The following is a 23,355-nucleotide window of genomic DNA, read 5'->3' as shown; positions in this document are numbered from 1 at the left end:
TCCGGGTTCGCCGCCCGCATTGGGGCTCGTGCCCACTGTACCCACCCCCTCCCCCTCCCCCTTTAAAATCGGGGCCAGAGGAAGCAAGAGGGAGAGAGTGAGAGAGAAAAAGGGTGAGAGAGAGGGAGAGAGAAGTGAAAGTTAAGATGTTATATACCATCTACGTTTCATATATACTACGCTCCTGTATATCCAGGTCCACTAATTTAAAAGTTACATTATTTATGCATTTTTATTGATATTCTCTACTAAAACTGCAGGAATAAGTATAGAGTCCACAGGAAAAGTCTGATTCCGATACAGGAACACTGCAGGAAAAAGCAGAAAACTACAAATGTTAGAAATGAGAATTATAAATCAGAATTAGGTCAGCCAGCACTTGGGAGGAGAAGGATGAACTAATCTCTCTTTACAGGTGCTGACGGGCCTATATTTCCAGCAGTTTCTGTGTTTCTTGCACAAGTACAGAGTAATTAGGCCCTGTGCACACTCAGTCACAGGGCCTAAATATTTTTACACGGTTTTCTCCTGGACCAGGGGGTGAATGGATAAAACAAATTCAGCCCATGTTTTTAACCGCCAGCCATGGAAGGGGGGAGGGACCATATTCCGGATGGAAACACAAGATTTTTTAGTGATAAAGAGAATAACCAAAGCTACTCTGAGCTATGTGGTAATGGGAGCACTATAACTGCCTGTGTTTGAATCCAGATCACACTGAGTGAAGGTCAAACACATCCCCACATGGTGAGAAGGAAAAGTGGAAGGAGGCTCACTTGAGTTAAACTGGCATTTATAGAGGCCAGGGAGCTTGCTATCTGCCTGTTCCCTTGGGCAGGATCTGATGCCCTCTATCTACAGTTCTACTAAGCAGGAGGAGAATAAATTAAGCTTGATTTCTCTTCAAATATGCTTTTTAGAGACAGCTATAAAAAGCAAGAACTGACAAAAATATTTTATAAATCAAATGTTCAGTTGACATATCATATCAACGAGAGTGTATTTTCATTGCATTTGCGGGTGTGGGGAAGAGTGGGGGAGTCAGGGAGGGTTGTCCAATGAGGAGAGGTTGAGTAGAATGGGCCTATACTCTCTGGAGTTTAGAAGAATGAGAGGTGATCTCATTGAAACATATAAGATTTTAAGAGGGCTTGACAGGGTAGATGCTGAGAGGTTGTTTCACCTGGCGAGAGAGTCTAGGACTAGGGGGCATAGTCTCAGGATAAGGGGGTGAACATTTAGGACTGAGATGAGGAGGAATTTCTTCCCGCAGAGGGTTGTGGATGCTGAGTCGTTGAATATATTCAAGACTGAGATCAATAGATTTTTGGGCTCTAGGGGAGTCAAGGGATATGGGGATCGGGCGGGAAAGTGGAGTTGAGGTTGAAGATCAGCCATGATCTTATCGAATGGCGGACCAGGCTCGAAGGGCCAAATGGCCTACGCCTACTCCTGCTATTTCTTATGTTCTTATGAACCTCACTGATGTACAAAATGCTCTAACATAGTAGGTACAGCACAGGAGGAGGCCATTCGCCCCATCCCGCGTGTGCTGGCTCTTTGAAAGAGCTATCCAATTAGTCCCACTTCCCTGCTTATTCTCCATAGCCCTGTAAAGTTTTTGCCTTCAAGTATTTATCCAATTCCCTTTTGAAAGTTATTATTGAATCTGCTTCCACCGCCCTTTCAGGCAGTGAATTCCAGATCATAACAACTCACTGTGTAAAAAAATGTTTCCTCTTGTCGCCTCTGGCTCTTTTGCCGATCACCTTAAATCTGTGTCCTCTGGTTACCGAGCCTTCTGCCACTGGAAACAGTTTCTCCTTATTTACTCTATCGAAACCATTCATGATTATGAACACCTCTATCAAATCTCCCCTTAACCTTCTCTGTTCTAAGGAGAACAATCCCAGCTTCTCCAGTCTCTCCACATAACTGAAGTCCCTCATCCCTGGTACCATTCTAGTAAATCTCCTCTGCACCCTCTCTAAGGCCTTGACATCCTTCCTAAAGTGTGGTGCCCAGAATTGAATACAATACTCAAACTGAGGCCTAACCAGTGTTTTATAAAAGGTTTAGCACAACTTCCTTGTTTTTGTTTTTTTAAATTCATTCATGGGGTGTGGGTGTCGCTGGCGAGGCCGGCATTTATTGCCCATCTCTAACTGCCCTTGAGAAGGTGGTGGTGAGCCGCCTTCTTGAACCGCTGCAGTCCGTGTGGTGAAGGTTCACCCACAGTGCTGTTAGGAAGGGAGTTCCAGGATTTTGACCCAGCGACAATGAAGGAACGGCGATATATTTCCAAGTCGGGATGGTGTGTGACTTGGAGGGGAACGTGCAGGTGGTGATGTTCCCATGTGCCTGCTGCTCTTGTCCTTCTAGGTGGTAGAGTTTGGTGGGTTTGGGGGGTGCTGTCGAAGAAGTCTTGGCGAGTTGCTGCAGTGCATCCTGTGGATGGTACACACTGCAGACACTGTGCGCCGGTGGTGAAGGGAGTGAATGTTTAGGGTGGTGGATGGGGTGCCAATCAAGCGGGCTGCTTTGTCCTGGATGGTGTCGAGCTTCTTGAGTGTTGTTGGAGCTGCACTCATCCAGGCAAGTGGAGAGTATTCCATCACACTCCTGACTTGTGCCTTGTAGATGGTGGAAAGGCTTTGGGGAGTCAGGAGGTGAGTCACTCACTGCAGAATACCCAGCCTCTGATCTGCTCTTGTAGCCACAGTATTTATGTGGCTGGTCCAGTTAAATTTCTGGTGAATGGTGACCCCCCAGGATGTTGATGGTGGGGGATTCTTCGATGGTAATGCCGTTGAATGTCATGGGGAGGTGGTTAGATTGTCTCTTGTTGCAGATGGTCATTGCCTGGCACTTATCTGACGCGAATGTTACTTGCCACTTATCAGCCCAAGCCTGGATGTTTTTTACTCTATGCCTCTATTAATAAAGCCCAGGATCCCATATGCTTTTTAACAGCCTTCTAAACTTGTCCTGCCACCTTCAAAGATTTGTGTACGTACACCTCCAGGTCTCTCTGTTCCTGCGCTCCCTTTAAAATTGTACCATTTAGTTTATATTGCCTCTCCTCATTCTTCTTAGCAAAATGTATCACTTCGCGTTTCTCCGTTTTAAATTTTATCTGCCATGTGTCCGCCCATTTCATCAGTCTGACTATGTCCTCCTGAAGTCTGTTACTATCCTCCACATTTCCGAGTTTTGTGTCATCTGCAAACTTTGAAATTATACCCTGTATAATCCTGATAATTTATATCCAAAAGAGCAGTGGTCCTAAAACTGACCCCTGGGGAACACCACTTCCTTCCAGTTTGAAAAACAACCGTTCACCACTACTCTCTGCTTTCTGTCCCTTAGTCAATTTTATATCCATCCCGACAATTAATTTTATCCTGGATTATTGTCTCTAAAAGTTTCCCCACCACCGATGTTAGGCTGACTGGCTTGTAATTGTCGGGTTTATCCCTCTCCCCTTTTTTGAACAGGGGTGTAACATTTACAATCCTCCAGTCCTCCGGCACCGTCCCCATATCTAAGGGTGATTGGAAGATTGTGGTCAGAGTCTCCGCAATTTCCACCCTTCCTTCCCTCAGTAACCGAGGACCGGGTGACTTTTCCACTTTGAGCACTGCCAATCTTTTTAGTACCTCCTCTTTCTATTTTTATCCTAGTTAATATCACTACTACCTCCTCCTTTACTGCTACAATGGCAGCATCCTCTTCTCTAGTGAAGACCGATGCAAAGTATTCATTTATTACTGCAGCCCTAATCAGCCCCACCCTTCCTTTGACTATCCTTTTACTATTTATATGTTTATAAAAGACTTTTGGATTCCCTTTTATTTTAGCCGCTAATCTATTCTCATACTCTCTCTTTGCCCCTCTTATTCCCTTTTAAACCCAACAACTACAGGCCAGTCAGTTTAACCTCAGTAGTGAGGAAATTTTTAGAAACGATAATCCGGGACAAAATTAATAGTCACTTGGACAAGTGTGGATTAATTAAGGAAAACCAACACGGATTTGTTAAAGGCAAATCATATTTAACCAACTTGATTGAGTTTTTTGATGCGGTAACAGAGAGGGTCGATGAGGGCAATGGGGTTGATGTGGTGTATATGGACTTTCAAAAGGTGTTTGATAAAGTGCTGCATAATAGGCTTGTCATCAAAGTTGAAGCCCATGGAATAAACGGGGCAATAGCAGCATGGGTACAGAATTGGCTAAGTGACAGGAAACAGAGAGTAGTGGTGAACGGTTGTTTTTCGGACTGGAGGGAGGTGTACAGTGGTGCTCCCCAGGGGTCGGTGCTGGGACCACTGCTTTTCTTGATATATATTAATGACTTGGATTTGGGTGTACAGGGCACAATTTCAAAATTTGGAGTTGACACAAAACTTTGAAGTGTAGTAAACAGTGAGGAGGATAGTGATAGACTTCAAGAGGATATGGTGGTAGAATGGGCGGACACGTGGCAGATGAAATTTAACGCAGAAAAGTGTGAAGTGATACATTTCAGTAGGAAGAACAAAGAGAGGCAATATAAACTAAAGGGTACAATTCTAAAAGGGATGCAGGAACAGAGAGATCTGGGGGTATATGAGCACAAATCGTTGAAGGTGGCAGGGTAGGTTGAGAAAGTGGTTAAAAAAGCATTTGGGATCCTGGGCTTTATAAATAGAGGCATAGAGTACAAAAGAAAAGAGGTTATGATGAACTTTTATAAAACACTGGTTTGGCTACAACTGGAGTATTGTGTCCAGTTCTGGGCACTGCACTTTAGGAAGGATGTGAAGGCCTTAGAGAGGGTGCAGAAGAGATTTACTGGAATGATTCCAGGGATGAGGGACTTTAGTTACGTGGATAGACCGGAGAAGCTGGGGTTTTTCTCCTTGGAACAGAGACGGTTGAGAGAAGATTTGATAGAGGTATTCAAAATCATGAAGGGTCTGGACAGAGTAGATAGAGAGAAACTGTTCCCAATGGCGGAAGGGTCAAGAACCAGAGGACATAGATTTAAGGTGATTGGCAAAAGAACCAAAGGTGGCATGAGGAAAAACTTTTTTATGCAGCGAGTGGTTAGAATCTGGAATGCACTGCCCGAGGGGGTGGTGGAGGCAGATTCAATCATGGCCTTCAAAAGGGAACTGGATAAGCACTTGAAGGGAAAAAATTTGCAGGGCTACGGGGATACGGCAGGGAGTGGGACTAGCTGGATGGCTCTTGCAAAGAGCCAGCAAGGACTCGATAGGCCAAATGGCCTCCTTCCGTGCTGTAACCATTCTATGACTCTATGATCTCCTTCCCACTATTTGTTGCCTATATTATACACCCAGTAGTGTAATAGCTCCTCTATTGTTCCTTAATTCTAACCAAATAGAATCTGTCTTTTATCCATCAACGACATCATCCCTTTCCAGTGCTGTAATAGTTTCTTTGATCAATACTGCTGCCCCCCTCCTTTATTTCCTTCCCTATCTTTCCTGAATATCTTGTAGCCGGGAATATTAAATACCCAATCCTCCCCTTCTTTGACCCAGGTCTCTGTTATTGTCACTATATCACAGTCCCATGTGGTGACTCGAGCCTGCAGCTCACCAACCTTATTTATCACACTCCGTGCGTTTACACACATGCACTCAAATCTCATTGTAGACTGCCTCACCGTTGCCCCTTGTCTGATCCGTCCTATTTCTGAACTATTCTTTACTCTTGTGCTCCTTGTCCCTCCCAGTCCTCTGTGGACCTTGTTTCTCCTCTCTAATGTTTCATCCTGGTGCCCATCCCCCTGGCAAATTAGTTTAAACCCTCCCCCACAGCACTGGTTAACCTCCCCATGAGGACAGTTGGCTGCACTTCCTGCACATGTGGTTTTCCAGGACACACAAATTATTGTGGAATTCCCACATGACACAGGATGTGCATGTGACAGGTCCCAGTTGTCCTGCCATGTTAACTACAGTCATTTAAACTGTTTGTTTAGCTTTAAGGTAATTTACTGTTAAGTGAACACTAAAACACTGACCTCTAAAAATCCTAACCACTAAACTAAATACTTACTGACTTACCTTCGGCGCTCCTCTGTTGGACTATTTTCCATATGATGCATTTTTCAAACCAAATAAATCTCTAACTCTGCCATTAATGAGTTTCCTTTCTCCTTTTTTTTAAGATAGACACACTTATTTTGAATGGTGCAACATTGCAAAAAGGGTATAGTACTGGAACAGCAACCCAAGAAGTCATGAGTTTAAATCATGATGGATTGTGAAAATGCATTCAATAAATCTGGTAACTTGTGGGCTAACACCGGGAAAGAAATGACCAGGAAAGCTGCCAGATTGTGGTGAAAAACACAACTGGTTCACCGAGGAAGGGAACCTGCCACCTTTACTTGGTATGGCCAAATGTGACTCCAGTCCCACTGACCCTTACCCTCTGACCCTTATGGGGCTCGATTTTAAAAGTAAAAAACACGTGGGTTAGGTGCGGGAGGGCATTGAAATTGCCACCATTTCAGACCCGCCCACAACCCACCCATTTCCGGTTTTCACGTGGGCGGGACGGACAGCCAGCCCGCTCCCAGGAGGCCGGTTGGGTCTTAAAACCTTTCAAGGAGGCTTCAGGCTTCCATTTTTAACTAATTCCCGATTTCAACCCGGGGGGGTCGGGATTCCTGGGCGGGCCTTCTGTTTTACGCCTGCCCAGGAATCCTATAAGGAGGCGAGAAGGCCCGAGACTACCAGGTAGGTGTCTAGAAAGGCACAGCCTGTGGGCCCAGAGGAGCAGGAGTGCTTTCCCCAGGCCCAACAAGCCTACCTGCACCGATCCCCCCACCCACCCCCACCCCGATCGTGGACCCCACCCTGATCACAAACCCCCGAACCCCCGATCGCGGACTCCTGACCCCTGCCCCGATCATCCGATCCCGATCCTCCCCCTCCAAACCCAACCCCGGCCCGATCCCCCAACCCTCCTCAACGATCGTGGAACCCTGCGATGACCCCCGATCCTGCCCCCTCCCGTGACTGACCCCCGATACCATCCCCCATGACTCACGTCCCCCGTGCCCACCTATGCCCCTTGCCCCCTCTATGCAAACAAAGACTTACTTGAAGACGTCCTCTCCCTGACTGGTTTCCCGTCTGACTGAGACCAGCCTGTCAATCAGCCGGTCAGTCAGATGGGAAACCGACAAAAAAAAAATGTCCTTACGTCAAAATCATAAGGACGTCCGGGAATCCCGCACTAATGGGTTTCCCGACCTCAAATTGACCCTCTTTGCCCCCTTCCCGGCTCCGTTTCAGAATTGAGCCCATGGTGTCGCCCACATCTCACGAACAAATCAAATATTTAGTAAATTTCTACCGCTGAACATTGTATGTGCAGAAATTCATGACACCCCAAGGAGGACATTAATCCCTGACCCACGGCCGAAAGGGCAGACTGCTGCACAAGTGACTTGTTCCCAGGGCTTGACTAATGCCAAGTGCTGGGGAGAGCCTGACGGTGACCTTCCCTCTGACTTCCCCTTTGCCCTCCTCGGGAATCTGCATCCCTTGTCACTGGCATCATTCCCTGGGATTGGGCGGAATGTCTGAAGGCACACCAGCTGTCATTTGCTACAGAACTGCTCCATGATGCTTTGGGATGTTTGCTGTCAGTGACATTAGTGCAGTGACCAAGGATGAAAGGAAACCCCACTTGACCTTCTCCAGACTTGCAATAAAACGGGCAGCTTTACTTCATGGAGAATTTATTATTTTGCTTTATAAAAAGTGGACTACTTTGAACAAAAAAGTACTTCCCCTTGCTCGGTCTTCCCTTTTAAATTATCTCAGTGCATTTCCCCTTCAGTTCAGCACAAATGAAAGACATGCTGTGGTCAATGAATTAAAACTGAATCCCTGGTGAATAATGGGATAAAGCGAGTGATTTAATAACTACACTCAATCAACACCTGTAATGCTAATTTAAATACCAACTGAAGAAGCTAAGAAACGTGTACTGAAAGCCAAGTCTGGTCTGTCATTCCTTGGGGCATATAAGGAGGCTGTCTCATATTTCAAATTCACCAAACTGGGGAAGTTAGCAATATAACCGTCAAGCTTATATTTACCTATACACATTGATATTTATCCAAAATAAATAGCTGAAACCATTAATTGTGACTGAGCAAGTAATACTTATCATAGAATGATACAGCCCAGGAGGCCATTTGGCCCATCGTACCTGTGCTGGCTCTTTGAAGGAGCTATCCAGTTAGTCCCATTCCCCTGTTCTTTTCCCATAGCCCTTCTAAGTTTTCCTTATGTTGTGATAATACCTGACATTGAGATTAATTTACATGATTTTGTTTCCAACAAGAACTGCAATTAGTAGATGAACTCTTAGAATATATAAACTCTTACATAGCATGCTCTTAGTGATTGGAAACGTGACTGTTGGACGTCCCGTCATCTTCCAGCATGAGAAGAGGTAAGCAAGGTCAGTTCTGAGCATTTCCACAATCATACGGTTGTCCAGGGCCAAGTAAAATTGATGCTGATCAATAAACTATTTATTAAAAAAGCACAATTGAAAATGATTAAACAGCAAACATTCCTTGCACATGCTTATAATACCATATGTTCAGCGGGAGATAAATAAAGGATCAAAACATTTTGGTAGTTTTAATTTGAAATAATGCACAGGAAATGTTTAAAATATATCTGAGCCTAAAATTGACCTGCGAAATGTGTATTTCTTGATTCTGCACTTGTATTAATTTTCATATCTCATTTTCCCCAACACACATGAGAGGGAGATTAGAACTCTCAGGAATGGAACTGTATGGAAAAGTAATTTTTATTTTAGCCCATAAACTAAATCATTTTCACAGGAATGGGAGAGAATATTCCCAAATGGGTATCTGCCTGAACGTTAAACATTCGGAAATATCATCACACAGCCTATTCTTCCAATCTGACATTTTGTGCTAAATGTCAGTGAACATATCAAAAATGTATGTTGCATTATTAGCTGATTTTTAAGTTGCATTCTGCTGCACAAGTTACAAACAGTTCAAAGAAACGTACCACTAACTACCGGACCAATTTAGATGCTTACCTGTGGAGTAAATGTAAAGATTTGATTTCTTATCACATATAACTTGGATGTACCAAGGATCCCAATATGTCTATATGGGCGTCCACTAAGATTCAGCTTCTTGTTGCATCCTATAAAGAGATAAAACAACAATCATGTTCCTTCCCCTGTTAACATACAAATCCTACACATTGCTTCACCACATGTCATAAGGGCACGATTTCTCTTGTTGATTATTTCACAGAAGAGGAAGAAAATCTGCCCAAGCCTAAAACAGGAAGTCACACTGACTTTCTGGTGAAATGAATCAGGAGGAATTTTACTCCTCCCCATACCTCACAGTCTCCAGCAACTGGTCAATAAAATGGTTTGGTGCCTGAGGAGGGGGATTCGTCATTCTGCCTCCCATAGCCAGCTCCCTTGCCCTGTTAATTTTCTCTGCACGTTAGCTTCAACAAATTCAAAAATGTACTACAAATATGTTAAAGCTAGCACACGGAGGAAAACACCATGGGTATATCTCTCACACGGAGAATGAAGGAAGAGTGCAGAAGGGTATGAGAATCAGAGGGAGCAAGCGGAGACGCATCAGGATAACAGGGAAAGGAATCAGGAGGCAGGAGAATGAACAGGGAAACAGGAAATATTTTGAGCAGGAGGCTCTCATTAAGCCTTACAGCTGAAAGCAACAAATGGTCAATTTGACCAACTACAAAGCTAAGAATGAACAATTTATGGTTTACTGTATATGGAATATAAAATATCCTAAATAAAATGAGAGCGAGAGAGAGAGAGAGCGAGAGAGGCTGAGGCACAGAGGGAGAGGCTGAGGCTCAGAGGGAGAGGCTGAGGCGCAGAGAGAGGCTGAGGCGCAGAGAGAGGCTGAGGCGCAGAGGGAGAGGCTGAGGCGCAGAGGGAGAGGCTGAGGCGCAGAGAGAGGCTGAGGCGCAGAGGGAGAGGATGAGGCGCAGAGGGAGAGGCTGAGGCGCAGAGGGAGAGGCTGAGGCGCAGAGAGAGGCTGAGGCGCAGAGGGAGAGGCTGAGGCGCAGAGGGAGAGGCTGAGGCGCAGAGGGAGAGGCTGAGGCGCAGAGAGAGAGGCTGAGGTGCAGAGAGAGAGGCTGAGCCGCAGAGGGAGAGGCTGAGGCGCAGAGAGAGAGAGGCTGAGGTGCAGAGAGAGAGGCTGAGCCGCAGAGGGAGAGGATGAGGCGCAGAGGGACAACACTGGAAATTCAGTGAATGAGAAAGGACAAATTAATACCCCAGGTCGATACTCTTCATACATTATTAAATTCCAACATTTTCTGTGATTTCAGATTCTCACTTTTCCCTTTATCGCTTAATTATTATTTTCAAATTTTCTGTCTCATCCTGAGGTTAACTATCTAAGGTTAATGGACCATGGTACAAATCATGTACATCATTTCTTTATTGGTTCAATACTTAGTGCTGTAACTATTGTGAACAACACATGAGGTTTATGCAGTACTTACCTAGTTTTGCATAAATATGGCTTAGAATCCTTCCTGGTTGCACTTTGATAGGAAGAATATCAGAAATAACTTCGATATGCAAGTTCTGCTTTGCTAAAATGTTCTTTATCTTTTCTGTTTCTGCCAATATTGACACTATACAATGAAAAAGAAACAGTTACCTCTAGTAGTGTAAATTAATCTTAATTTTCAGTATAAATTTTTCTACAACAGGAGCACATTCATTAATTTTACAATAGTAAATATAATTAAAAAGTGATGGAACGAGGGAGTCAGTGTGAATGGCTGATTTGGCCCTGTTTAAAAATAGCTATCACCGTTCTTACCTCTCCAGAAATTTAATGGAAAGTAAGGGGGAAATAAAAGACTGATTTTTGCTCAATTAATGCTTTGTTAAAGAAAGAACTTGCATTTATATAGCTCCTCTCACGACCTCAGGACATCCCAAAGCACTTTACCGCCAATGGAGTGTACACTTTTGAAGTGTAGTCACTGTTGTAATGTAGGAAACACAGCAGCTTATTTTGCCCACAAGGTCCCACAAACAGCAATGAGATAATGAGCAGATAATCTGTTTCAGTGATGCTGGTTGAAGGATAAATATTGGCCAGAACAATGGGGAGAACTCCCTGCTCTTCTTTGAATAACGCCAATGGATCTTTTACGTCCACCCAAGAGGGCAGACGAGGCCTCGGTTTAACATCACACCCCAGTACTGCACTGGGAGTACCAGCCTGGATTATGTGCTGGGGTGAGACTTGAACCTGCTGATCAGGAGATACTCTTTCCACTGGCAGGAGTGTCGGTAACCAGAGGGGAGATGAGGAGAAATGTTTTACGCAGCGAGTTGTTATGATCTGCCTGAAAAGGTAGTGGAAGTAGATTCAATAGTAACTTTCAAAATGGTTTTGGAATATATACTTGAAAAGGAAAAATTTGCAGGGCTATGGGGAAAGCGCAGGGGAGTGGGACCAATTGGATAGAACTTTCAAAGAGCCGGCACAGGCACAATGGGCCGAATGGCCTCCTCCTGTGCTGTAAGATTCTATGATTCTGACTCAGGCATGAGTGCTACCACTAAACCAAAGCTGACAACTTTAAGGTCATACAACATTCTGAAGCAGTATGATCAAATTTTAAAACGTGAGTATTTGGGGGTAATTTTAAATCCCACCCCCTCCTAGGACGGGCGGGAGAGGGGACAGGGAAAAAAAATTTAAAATCTGAAACCCGACCCCAATGGGCACGCTTCCGGTTTTAACGGAGACGGGTTGGGGGACGGGCGGCTGACAATACTCTCAGGAGGCGGGTCAGTAATTTAAATATTTAATGAGGCTACGTGCCTCGAATTTTCGCACAGTTTCAGGTTTAACGGCCGTGGGCTGGGATTCCCAGGGCTGCAGCGGGAGGGAGGGAGGGAGGGAGGGAGGGAGGGAGGCGAGAACGGACGGATGCAACAGGTCAGTGATTTTCCAGCATTGCTTGTGGGCCAGGGGGGGCCGGAGAGCTTTCCCCAGACCCTCAGCAAGCCTGTTAACCGCCCCACAATCGCCACCCCCTACCCCCGCACTCGGACCCCCCCCCCGACCTACCTCACCAGCTCCCACCAATGTTGCCCCCCCCCCAAACCGGTAGATCTCTCCGGACCCCCCGCCCCCCCAATCTCCCCCTTTACCCATGATCTCTTCCTCCCTCCCTTCCCTCCCTCCCTCCTCTCCATTCCCTGGCTGCGGCCTGTTACCTCAGGCCTACCCGCCTGACCGCCGGTCAACCTCTCAATCTGGCTTCAGTCGGGAAACGGAGACAAAAAATTTAAATTAGGCCCTGCCGTTAAATCCGCCAGGACCTCTGAGAAATCTCTGTTTCCAGGTATCTCGGCCTCAAGACGTTCCTCCACCCCCCACCCACCCCTCCCTGCCCATAAATATCGGGGCCTTTATGTCCCGGTCAGCTCAGGCATTAAGTGAGTTGGATAAACAGGAAAAGTTCAAAGTGGACACCACAGATATAGACACAGGCCTAGGAGCAGCTCACAGATTGGAGCAGCTGGACTGAAATAGACACAAACTGCGAGGAAGTGAAAAGAAACAGAATAAGAAACAAAATGTTAAAATCTTGATGCCAATTATCAAACTGATGGCTCGTCAATTCTACTTAAAAAGCAATGGACCGGCAGTGACAGATTTAAACATTTTTGAAGGGGAGAGGTGCAAACAGTGAAAGTTCAGGTTTTATTCTCAAAGCAGAGAGGATTGGACACTTTCCCTCCTGGACAGTGTGGATATTTGACACTTGACTGCATTTTCCAATATTTTGGAGAGGCATTTGCTTACTAGCCGTTCCAATACCGCAGTGACTCTCGTACGTCAAACTGCATGGTTACATCGTAAAATCACAGACTATTTATATTAAGTCAATTTTTTTTTTAACATTTCTGAGCAAGCTTTTCTTACAACAAAACTTATTTGTTCACTGATGCAAATAAATTTTCATTAAAGGAAACGGATGTCAAGGGAAGTACATTTACTTTAACAAGCTCTGGACATTTCATATAATAGAAAATAATGGTCCACACAGAATGCCTGTTACAACGTTAAGATCACCTGCTAGTAATGAGGGAGTTCAACGTTAAGATCACCTGCTAGTAATGAGGGAGTTACAACATTAAGATCACCTGCTAGTAATGAGGGAGTTACAACGTTAAGATCACCTGCTAGTAATGAGGGAGTTACAACGTTAAGATCACCTGCTAGTAATGAGGGAGTTACAACATTAAGATCACCTGCTAGTAATGAGGGAGTTACAACGTTAAGATCACCTGCTAGTAATGAGGGAGTTACAACATTCAGATCACCTGCTAGTAATGAGGGAGTTACAACGTTAAGATCACCTGCTAGTAATGAGGGAGTTACAACGTTAAGATCTCGGAGCTGGAGCTGCGGGTGGACTCACTGTGGAGCATCCGCGATGCAGAGAAACCCGTGGATAGCACGTTTAGCGAGTTGGTCACACCGCAGGTAAAGGGTATACAGGCAGGAAGTGAATGGGTGACCACCAGGAAGAGTAAGAGATGCAGGCAGGTAGTGCAGGGGTCCCCTGTGGCCATCCCCCTCTCAAACAGATATGCCACTTTGGATGCTGTTGGGGGGGATGACTTATCAGGGGAAGGCAGCAGCAGCCAACTTCCTGGCACCACGGGTAGCTCTGCTGCACAGGCTGGGAGGAAAAAGAGTGGCAGAGCTATAGTGATCGGGGACTCAATTGTAAGGGGAATAGACAGGCGTTTCTGCGGCCGCAACCGAGACTCCAGGATGGTGTGTTGCCTCCCTGGTGCAAGGATCAAGGATGTCTCGGAGCGGCTACAGAACATTTTGGAGGGGGAGGGCGAACAGCCAGCTGTCGTGGTGCACATAGGCACCAACGATATAGGTAAAAAAGGGGATGAGGTCCTAAAAGCAGAATATAGGGAGTTAGGAGGTAAATTAAAAAATAGGACCTCAAAGGTAGTAATCTCAGGATTGCTGCCAGTGCCACGTGCTAGTCAGAGTAGAAATAGGAGGATATTTCAAATGAATACGTGGCTAGAGGAATGGTGCAAGGGGGAGGGATTCAAATTCCTGGGACACTGGAAACGGTTCTGGGGGAGGTGGGACCAGTACAAACCGGATGGTCTGCACCTGGGCAGGGCCGGGACCGCTGTCCTAGGAGGAGTGTTTGCTAGTGCTGTTGGGGAGGGTTTAAACTAAAGTGGCAGGGGGTTGGGAACCTGAGCAGGGAGAGAGAGGAAAGCGTAACAGGAAGGGACAGAAGGTATGGAGTAATAGGTAAAGTGTTAAAAAAGGAAAAAGCAGGAACTAAGCGTCACAAAACAGATTTGAAAGTTCTTTATCTGAATGCACGTAGCATTCGTAATAAAATGGACGAGTTAACGGCACAAATAACTACGTATGGGTATGATCTTGTGGCCATTACAGAAACATGGCTGCAGGGTGACAACGACTGGGAATTAAATATGCCAGGGTATTTAACAATCAGGAAGGACAGGCAGGAAGGAAGGGGAGGTGGGGTGGCTATGTTAATAAAGGAAGGAATCACTGTAATACAGAGAAATGATATTGGGACAAAGCATCAAGATAATGAAACAGTTTGGGTGGAGATAAGGAATAATAAGGGGAAAAAAACATTAGTGGGCGTAGTATATAGGCCTCCTAATAGTTGCAACTCTGCTGGAAGAAGTATTAATCAGGAGATAGTCGGGGCATGTAATAAGGGAACAGCCATAATTATGGGGGATTTTAATTATCATATTAACTGGACAAATCAAATTGGGCAGAGCAGCCTTGAGGACGAGTTCATTGAGTGCATCAGGGATGGATTTCTTGAGCAGTATGTAACTGATCCTACAAGGGGGCAGGCAACCTTGGACCTGGTCCTGTGTAATGAGTCAGGATTAATTAATAATGTCCTAGTTAAGGATCCCCTTGGAACGAGCGACCACAACATGGTTGAATTCCATATCCAATTAGAGGGTGAGAAGGTTGATTCTCAAACAAGCGTACTGAGCTTGAATAAAGGAGACTATGATGGTATGAGAGCGGAATTGATTAAAGTGGACTGGGAAAATAGATTAAAGGGTAAGACGGTACATGAGCAGTGGTGTTCATTTAGGGAGTTATTTTACAACTTTCAAAATAAATATATTCCACTGAGGAAAAAAGGGTGTAAAAGAAATGACAGCCATCCGTGGCTAAGTAAAGAAATCAAGGATAGTATCCGACTAAAAACAAGGACATATAAGGTAGCCAAACTTAGTGGGAGGATAGAAGATTGGGAATTCTTCAAAAGACAGCAAAAAGTATCTAAAGGATTGATTAAGAAAGGGAAGTTAGATTATGAAAAGAAATTAGCAAAAAATATAAAAACAGATAGCAAGAGTTTCTATAGTTATATAAAAAGAAAAAGGGTGGCTAAGGCAAACATAGGTCCCTTAGAGGATGAGACCGGGAAATTAATGGTGGGAAACATGGAGATGGCAAAAATGCTGAACAAATATTTTGTTTCAGTCTTTACAGTAGAGGACACTAAGAATATCCCAACACTGGACAAACAGGGGACTCTCGGGGGGGAGGAGCTAAATACGATTAAAATCACTCAGGAGATGGTACTCAGTAAAATAATGGGACTCAAGGCGGATAAATCCCCTGGACCTGATGGCTTCCATCCTAGGGTCTTGAGGGAAGTGGCAGTAGGGATTGTGGATGCTTTGGTGATAGTTTTCCAAAATTCCCTGGACTCAGGAGAGGTCCCGGCAGATTGGAAAACTGCTAATGTAACACCGTTATTTAAAAAGGGTAGTAGGCAGAAGGCTGGAAATTATAGGCCAGTTAGCTTAACATCTGTGGTGGGTAAAATTTTGGAGTCTATTATTAAGGAGACAGTAACGGAACATTTAGATAAGCATAATTTAATAGGACAAAGTCAGCATGGCTTTATGAAGGGGAAGTCATGTCTGACAAATTTGCTTGAGTTCTTCGAGGATATAACGTATAGGGTGGATAAAGGGGAACCAGTGGACATAGTGTATTTAGACTTCCAGAAGGCATTCGACAAGGTGCCACATAAAAGATTATTACTTAAGATAAAAAAATCACGGGATTGGGGGTAATATTCTGGCATGGGTGGAGGATTGGTTATCGAACAGGAAGCAGAGAGTTGGGATAAATGGTTCATTTTTGGACTGGCAACCAGTAACCAGTGGTGTTCCACAGGGGTCGGTGCTGGGTCCCCAACTCTTTACAATCTATATTAACGATTTGGAGGAGGGGACCGAGTGCAACATATCAAAATTTGCAGATGATACAAAGATGGGAGGGAAAGTAGAGAGTGAGGAGGACATAAAAAACCTGCAAGGGGATATAGACAGGCTGGGTGAGTGGGCGGAGATTTGGCAGATGCAATATAATATTGGAAAATGTGAGGTTATGCACTTTGGCAGGAAAAATCAGAGAGCAAGTTATTTTCTTAATGGCGAGAGACTGGAAAGTACTGCAGTACAAAGGGATCTGGGGGTCCTAGTGCAAGAAAATCAAAAAGTTGGTATGCAGGTGCAGCAGGTGATCAAGAAAGCCAACGGAATGTTGGCTTTTATTGCTAGGGGGATAGAATATAAAAACAAGGAGGTATTGCTGCAGTTATATAAGGTATTGGTGAGACCGCACCTGGAATACTGCATACAGTTTTGGTCTCCATACTTAAGAAAAGACATACTTGCTCTCGAGGCAGTACAAAGAAGGTTCACTCGGTTAATCCCGGGGATGAGGGGGCGGACATATGAGGAGAGGTTGAGTAGATTGGGACTCTACTCATTGGAGTTCAGAAGAATGAGAGGCGATCTTATTGAAACATATAAGATTGTGAAGGGTCTTGATCGGGTGGATGCAGTAAGGATGTTCCCAAAGATGGGTGAAACTAGAACGAGGGGGCATAATCTTAGAATAAGGGGCTGCTCTTTCAAAACTGAGATGAGGAGAAACTTCTTCACTCAGAGGGTGGTAGGTCTGTGGAATTTGCTGCCCCAGGAAGCTGTGGAAGCTACATCATTAGATAAATTTAAAACAGAAATAGACAGTTTCCTAGAAGTAAAGGGAATTAGGGGTTATGGGGAGCGGGCAGGAAATTGGACATGAAGCTGAGTTCGGATCGGTCAATGCCCTGTGGGTGGCGGAGAGGGCCCAGGGGCTATGTGGCCGGGTCCTGCTCCGACTTCTTGTGTTCTTTAGATTTGTGGTTGGGATCAGATCAGCCATGATCTTATTGAATGGCGGAGCAGGCTCGAGGGGCCGATTGGCCTACTCCTGCTCCAATTTCTTATGTTCTTATGTTCTTATGTTATCACCTGCTAGTAATGAGGGAGTTACAACATTAAGATCACCTGCTAGTATGGTACTTGGTGTTGCTATTAAAATATTTTGTGCAGATTATAAACAGAAAGTGAGATGCACTCTGCATTTTTAAATAATTTCCTCAGAAACAGGATCGTTTAAATGTGACACCTAGATGAATTTTTTTTCAGTAAAACAACTTTAGGTCAGTGTAGTGTTGAAGCAATGTATTGAGAATAGAGTAGTGATGGTCAATACATCTGACAGACCTTGTACAACAACATCAGGCCTGCCAATGGTGGAAAGTCTTCGGCTTAAAGGATCAATTTCACCAGGAGCAAGAAATCCCTGCAAAACAAAACAAGACCCAAAATCAACGGTAAAATAAACTTCTTAAAGGTTACTGGAATTAGACGGCTGCAATGCAAAGTTCATGGTAGTGTGGGACTGCGGGCTGAAGGTGGAGGAATTGCATTAGATGAATTAAGGAGGGAGGAGACTCGTGTGGAACATAAACACCAACATAGACCAGTTGGGCCGAATGGCCTGTTTCTGTGCTGTCGACTCGATGTAATATGTTGCTCTTCCGTTTACTAATCTGGCAATGTGTCCTCAGCACACTTTCACTCCAATGCAAAATGTCAGTGTTCCACAGAACATTAGAGATGGGAAGAGTCTCATAGGTAAGGTTTGCTGGAAAACGAGCAACTATCATACAAAAATAAATTCTAAAGCCTTTTGCTAAACAAAACTCTTATGGAAGATTTAAAGCATTTAAGAACTGCCAAAAATAATTGATGAAACCGTCCACAATAGTTGATTTAATTTATTCACTTTTCTCCAAAAATAGTCACTGAAAAGTCTGCCAGCCCAGAGTCTGGCTCCCGAGGAACCCAGCTATTGGCATTACACAGGAAAACACTTCACCTATAATTAAAATGTCATTGTACAAAATGCTGCAGTTACATTTAAATAAAGGGCAAAGCAACAAGAATAAATTATTTCAAAGAAATGGCTAAGATGCCAAAATATATTTCTCCATAGTATTTTCTAATCAAAAATATTTATTTTACTTTGCAAATGTTGAATTATTTATCTACCTTACTTCATTTTATGAGATTTATATACTGCCTTTCATGTTGACAAGTCTCAAAGCACTTTACACAATTAATTACTAGAAGTCAGGCTGTTTTCAGGCAGTTTATCACCTCAAGCTCTCCCTCCTGCCCTCTTGCAATCAGAATGACTTTTTGTCGGACTTACTGACAGATGCTGTTTATCCATATTTTCATTTAAAACAATAAAACAGGTGAAAAAAATGGCATTTGTGGTAACAGGCATTGTGCTGATTCACATAGGGTTGGCTCCATAATTCTTAGAAACATTTTTATTGCCATTTCTGACTTGGCCTAGTGTGTACGTGTCGAGAGAGGAACCTGGATGTATGTCCCCCAAAATCCACTAGGGAAAGAGGAGGAAGGTCTGATAGCACTTGCTTTTTTTTGGCCACAATGGCCATGTTTCCTTTTCAAAATGGCTATCTTAAATAAAATGGCCGAGGATTTGGAACAGGTCAATTGGTCACCCGGCTGGGTGGGGACAAAACCGAGCCTGGGACAGTTCCCTTAAACTGGAAGGAGGCTGATGTAGTTCCAATGTTTAAAAAGGGGGTAAGTCAGAACGAGGTAACTATAGGCCCATAAGTTTGATGTCAGTAATAGGTAAGAAGCCCAATGGAATTAGTAGGGATGGCCTATATTACCACTTAGATAGAGTAAGCCTTATCAGTGACTCCCAACACGGCTTCCAGAAAAGAAAGTCCTGTCTTACAAATTTGATTGAATTCTTTGAAGCAGGCACCAGGTCAGTGGATGAGGGTAACCCGTTAGACATCGTCTACCTGGACTTTCAGAAAGATTAAGGTACCTCATAAGAGGCGTCTCTACAAGATAGAATCTTGTGGAATTAGTGCTAATGTGCTGCGGTGGATTGAGAACTGGCTGAATGCCCATAGGCCAAAAGTGGCTGTCAATGGATTCCGATCTGCTTGGAGACTGGTTTACCAGTGGTGTCCTGCAGGGATCAGTGTTAGGACCTTTGCTATTTGCTATTTGCATTAATGATTTAGATGTGGGTGTTGGGAGAACGATCTACAAGTTTGCAGAAGATATCAAGATACGTGCAAGAGTTAAGACTGCAGAGGATGCTCTACCACAGCAACAGGTCTTGATGTGATGGTAGAATGGGCCCGTGTTCAGTAAATTATGTTTAACTTAGAGAAGTGTAGTGTTATGCACATGGACGGCTCAAATGCCAAATGTGCTTACACCCGACAGGGAAAAGAACCAGAACCCGTTGTGAAAAGGGATCTGGGTGTTTTAGTGCATCAGTCTCTAAAGGTCATGACCAATGCTGTGAAGTTATAACTAAAGTGAAAAGGCTTCTAGATTGTATTCACAGGACAATTCACTACAAAACAAAGCATACCATTATGTCCTTGAACAAGACCTTGGTCAGGCCTCAGTTGGAATACTGTGTCCAGTTTTAGTCTCCTCACATGGTGGGTGATATTGAAGCTTTGGAAAGGGTGTAGAGGAGGGCCACAAGACTAATTCCCAATTTAAATCACCTTAGTTACCCAGATAGGCTGAAAGAGCTGGGTGCGTATGCTTAAGAAAAGCATAGACTCGCGGGCGATATGATCGAGATTTATGAAATAATGAAAGGCTTAGATTGTGTTCATGTGGACCAATTATTTCAACTGAATAGGTTAGAGTGGACCGGGGGGTCACACTCACAAGTTATGTAAGGGCAGAACTGGGTTACAAGTTCAAAGGTTCTTCTTTTCCCAGAGAGCAGTGGGGCAGTGGGACAGGTTGGCAGCTCGAGTGGTGAATGCTGATGCTCTGCTTTCCTTCAAAAGAAGATGATACCAACAATAACAACTACTTGCATTTATATAGTGCCATTAACATAGTAAAACATCCCAACGCCCTTCACCAGAGCGATTATCAAACAAAATTTGACATCGAGCCACATAAGGAGATATTAGGACAGGCAAAGAGGTCGATATTAAGGAGGAGAGAGAAGTGGCGAGGCGGGGAGGTTTAGGGAGAGAATTCCAGAGCTTAGGGCCTAGGTATGGATGAGGGTTTCAGCAGCAGATTAGCTGAGGCAGGGGCGGAGACAGGCGATGTTATGGAGGTGGAAGTAGGCGGTCTTGATGATGGAGCGGATATGTGGTTTAATATGGGGCTTAAATGGTTAAATTATGTGACAGGTTGCATAAATGTGGCTTAAGTATAGAAGATTAAGGGGTGATCTAATCGAGATGTTTAAGATGATTAAAGGATTCAATAGTTTCTCTGTACCTACCCTTTTCCTCTGGTGGGGGAGTCCAGAACAAGGGGGCATAACCTTAAAATTAGAGCTAGGCCGTTCAGGGGTGATGTCAGGAAGCACTTCCTCACACAAAGGGGAGTGGAAATCTGGAACTCTCTCGGGGGATCAATTGGAGCTTTTAAGACGGAGATCAATAGATTTTTGTTAGGTAAGCGTATCATGGGATAGGGAGCAACGATGGGTAAAATGAAGTTGAGGTACAGATCAGCCATGATCTAACTGAATGGCAGAACAGGCTCGAGGGGCTGAATGGCCTCCTCTTGTTCCTATATTTCCATGGTCCTATAGCTGGACCTATTTCTGGCTGGGGCAGAGATCACCTTGTACAAGATGTAGGTGTCCTGAAATATAAACCAGGGTCCATGTGACTCAATTTTGACGCCTAAAGGGGTCAGAGAGGAATTTTCCAGCTGTTTTCCCTAATTGGCCTGGATTTTCTCCTCTCCCAGGAGGTTTGGTGGCTCTGGGTGATACACGAGGCAACACAACTATGTGCGACAGGCCAGATGAACAAGAGGGTCAGTTCCTGTCCGTCATTCCCCTTTGTCCGTAAGTTCCTGCTGGGGTAGTGCCATGTGCAACTGTTCATTATCCAGAGGGTGGGGTTGGGGAGATTTCAGCATTGAGCTACGTTTAATGAAATCATAAACTCATTTACAATGTTGTTACCCGTAGGGCATTGAAGACACCTTCCTGCCAGGAGAAGAAAGCTATAATTGCACACTGCAGCTTTTGGCTTATATGGTAAATGTGGAAATAATGGATATCATACAGGAGAGCTGTTAAACAGGAGCATGTTTTTAAAATGAAGGTGGGATGTGGGTCATTAATAGTATTTATATCTGAAGTTATTTTTTCCTGTAATTTATTTTGCCTGGGTTAGTTTATTTGTGTATATACAAATCATAGAAAATTACAGCACAGAAGGTGGCCATTCGGCCCATCGTGTCTGTGCCGGCTGAAAAAGAGCTATCCAGCCTAATCCCACTTTCCAGCACTTGGTCCGTAGCCCTGTAGGTTACGGCACTTCAGGTGCACATCCAGGTACTTTTTAAATAAGTTGAGGGTTTCTGCCTCTCCCACCCTTTCAGGCAGTGAGTTCCAGACCCCCACCACCCTCTGGGGGAAAAAAATTGTCCTCAACTCCCCTCTAATCCTTCTACCAATTACTTTAAATCTATGCCTGCTGGTTATTGACCTCTCTGCTAAGGGAAATAGGTCCTTCCTATCCACTCTATCCAGGCCCCTCATAATTTTTAACACCTCAATTAAATTTCCCTCAGCCTCCTCTGTTCCAAGGAAAACAACACCATTCGATCCAATCTTTCCTCATAATTAAATTCTTCAGTCCTGGCAACATCCTCATAAATCTCCTCGATACCCTCTTGAGTGCAATCACATCTTTCCTGTAATGTGGTGACCAGAACTGTACACAGTACTCAAACTGTGGCCTAACTAGTGTTTGATACATTTCTAGCATAGCCTCCCTGCTCTTATAGTCTGTGCCTCGGCTAATAAAGGAAAGTATCCCGAATGCCTTTTTAACCACCTTATCTACTTGTCCTGCTACCTTCAGGGATCTGTGGACATGCACTCCAAGGTCCCTCTGTTCCTCCAATTTATTGTGTACTCTCTTGCCTTGTTTGCCCTCCCCAAATGCATTACCTCGCACTTAGAGTCATATAGTTATACAGCACGGATAGAGGCCCTTCGGCCCATCGTGTCCGCGCCGGCCATCAAGCCCAGTCTCATCTAATCCCATATTCCAGCATTTGGTCCGTAGCCTTGTATGCTATGGCATTTCAAGTGCTCATCCAAATGCTTCTTGAATGTTGTGAGGGTTCCTGCCTCCACAACCCTCTCAGGCAGTGAGTTCCAGACTCCAACCACCCTCTGGGTGAAAAAGTTCTTTCTCAAATCCCCTCTAAACCTCCCGCCTTTTACCTTGAATCTATGTCCCCTTGTTATAGAACCCTCAACAAAGGGAAAAAGCTCCTTAGTATCCATCCTATCTATGCCCCTCATAATTTTGTACACCTCAATCATGTCCCCCCTCAGCCTCCTCTGCTCCAAGGAAAACAAACCCAATCTTCCCAGTCTCTCTTCATAGCTGAAGCGCTCCAGCCCTGGTAACATCCTGGTGAATCTCCTCTGCACCCTCTCCAAAGCGATCACATCCTTCCTGTAGTGTGGCGACCAGAACTGCACACAGTACTCCAGCTGTGGCCTAACCAGTGTTTTATACAGCTCCATCATAACCTCCTTGCTCTTATATTCTATGCCTCGGCTAATAAAGGCAAGTATCCCATATGCCTTCTTTACCACCTTATCTACCTGTTCCGCCGCCTTCAGGGATCTGTGAACTTGCACACCAAGATCCCTCTGACCCTCTGTCTTGCCTAGGGTCCTCCCATTCATTGTGTATTCCCTTGCCTTGTTAGTCCCTCCAAAGTGCATCACCTCGCACTTTTCCGGGTTAAATT

General features: G+C 44.5%; 1 protein-coding gene across 2 annotated transcripts in view; it reads right to left on the bottom strand.

Annotated features, from left to right (window-relative positions):
- The window catches only part of LOC137327047 (phosphorylase b kinase regulatory subunit alpha, liver isoform-like), a 165,460-nt gene that overhangs the window by 80,025 nt on the left and 62,080 nt on the right, over nt 1–23,355 (bottom strand). For both annotated transcript variants that reach the window (XM_067992432.1, XM_067992433.1), the window contains exons 14-17: nt 17,740–17,818; nt 10,590–10,724; nt 9,121–9,230; nt 8,424–8,568 (exon numbers count right to left, since the gene is read on the bottom strand). In XM_067992432.1, coding sequence (XP_067848533.1) covers nt 8,424–8,568; nt 9,121–9,230; nt 10,590–10,724; nt 17,740–17,818 — 469 coding nt within the window. The remainder of the gene's footprint in view (nt 1–8,423; nt 8,569–9,120; nt 9,231–10,589; nt 10,725–17,739; nt 17,819–23,355) is intronic.

This window comes from Heptranchias perlo, chromosome 11, assembly GCF_035084215.1.
Source record: "Heptranchias perlo isolate sHepPer1 chromosome 11, sHepPer1.hap1, whole genome shotgun sequence".
NCBI lineage: Eukaryota > Metazoa > Chordata > Chondrichthyes > Hexanchiformes > Hexanchidae > Heptranchias > Heptranchias perlo.
Note: the sequence above shows the minus strand (reverse complement) of the source record. Positions and strands in the feature narration are given on the sequence as shown.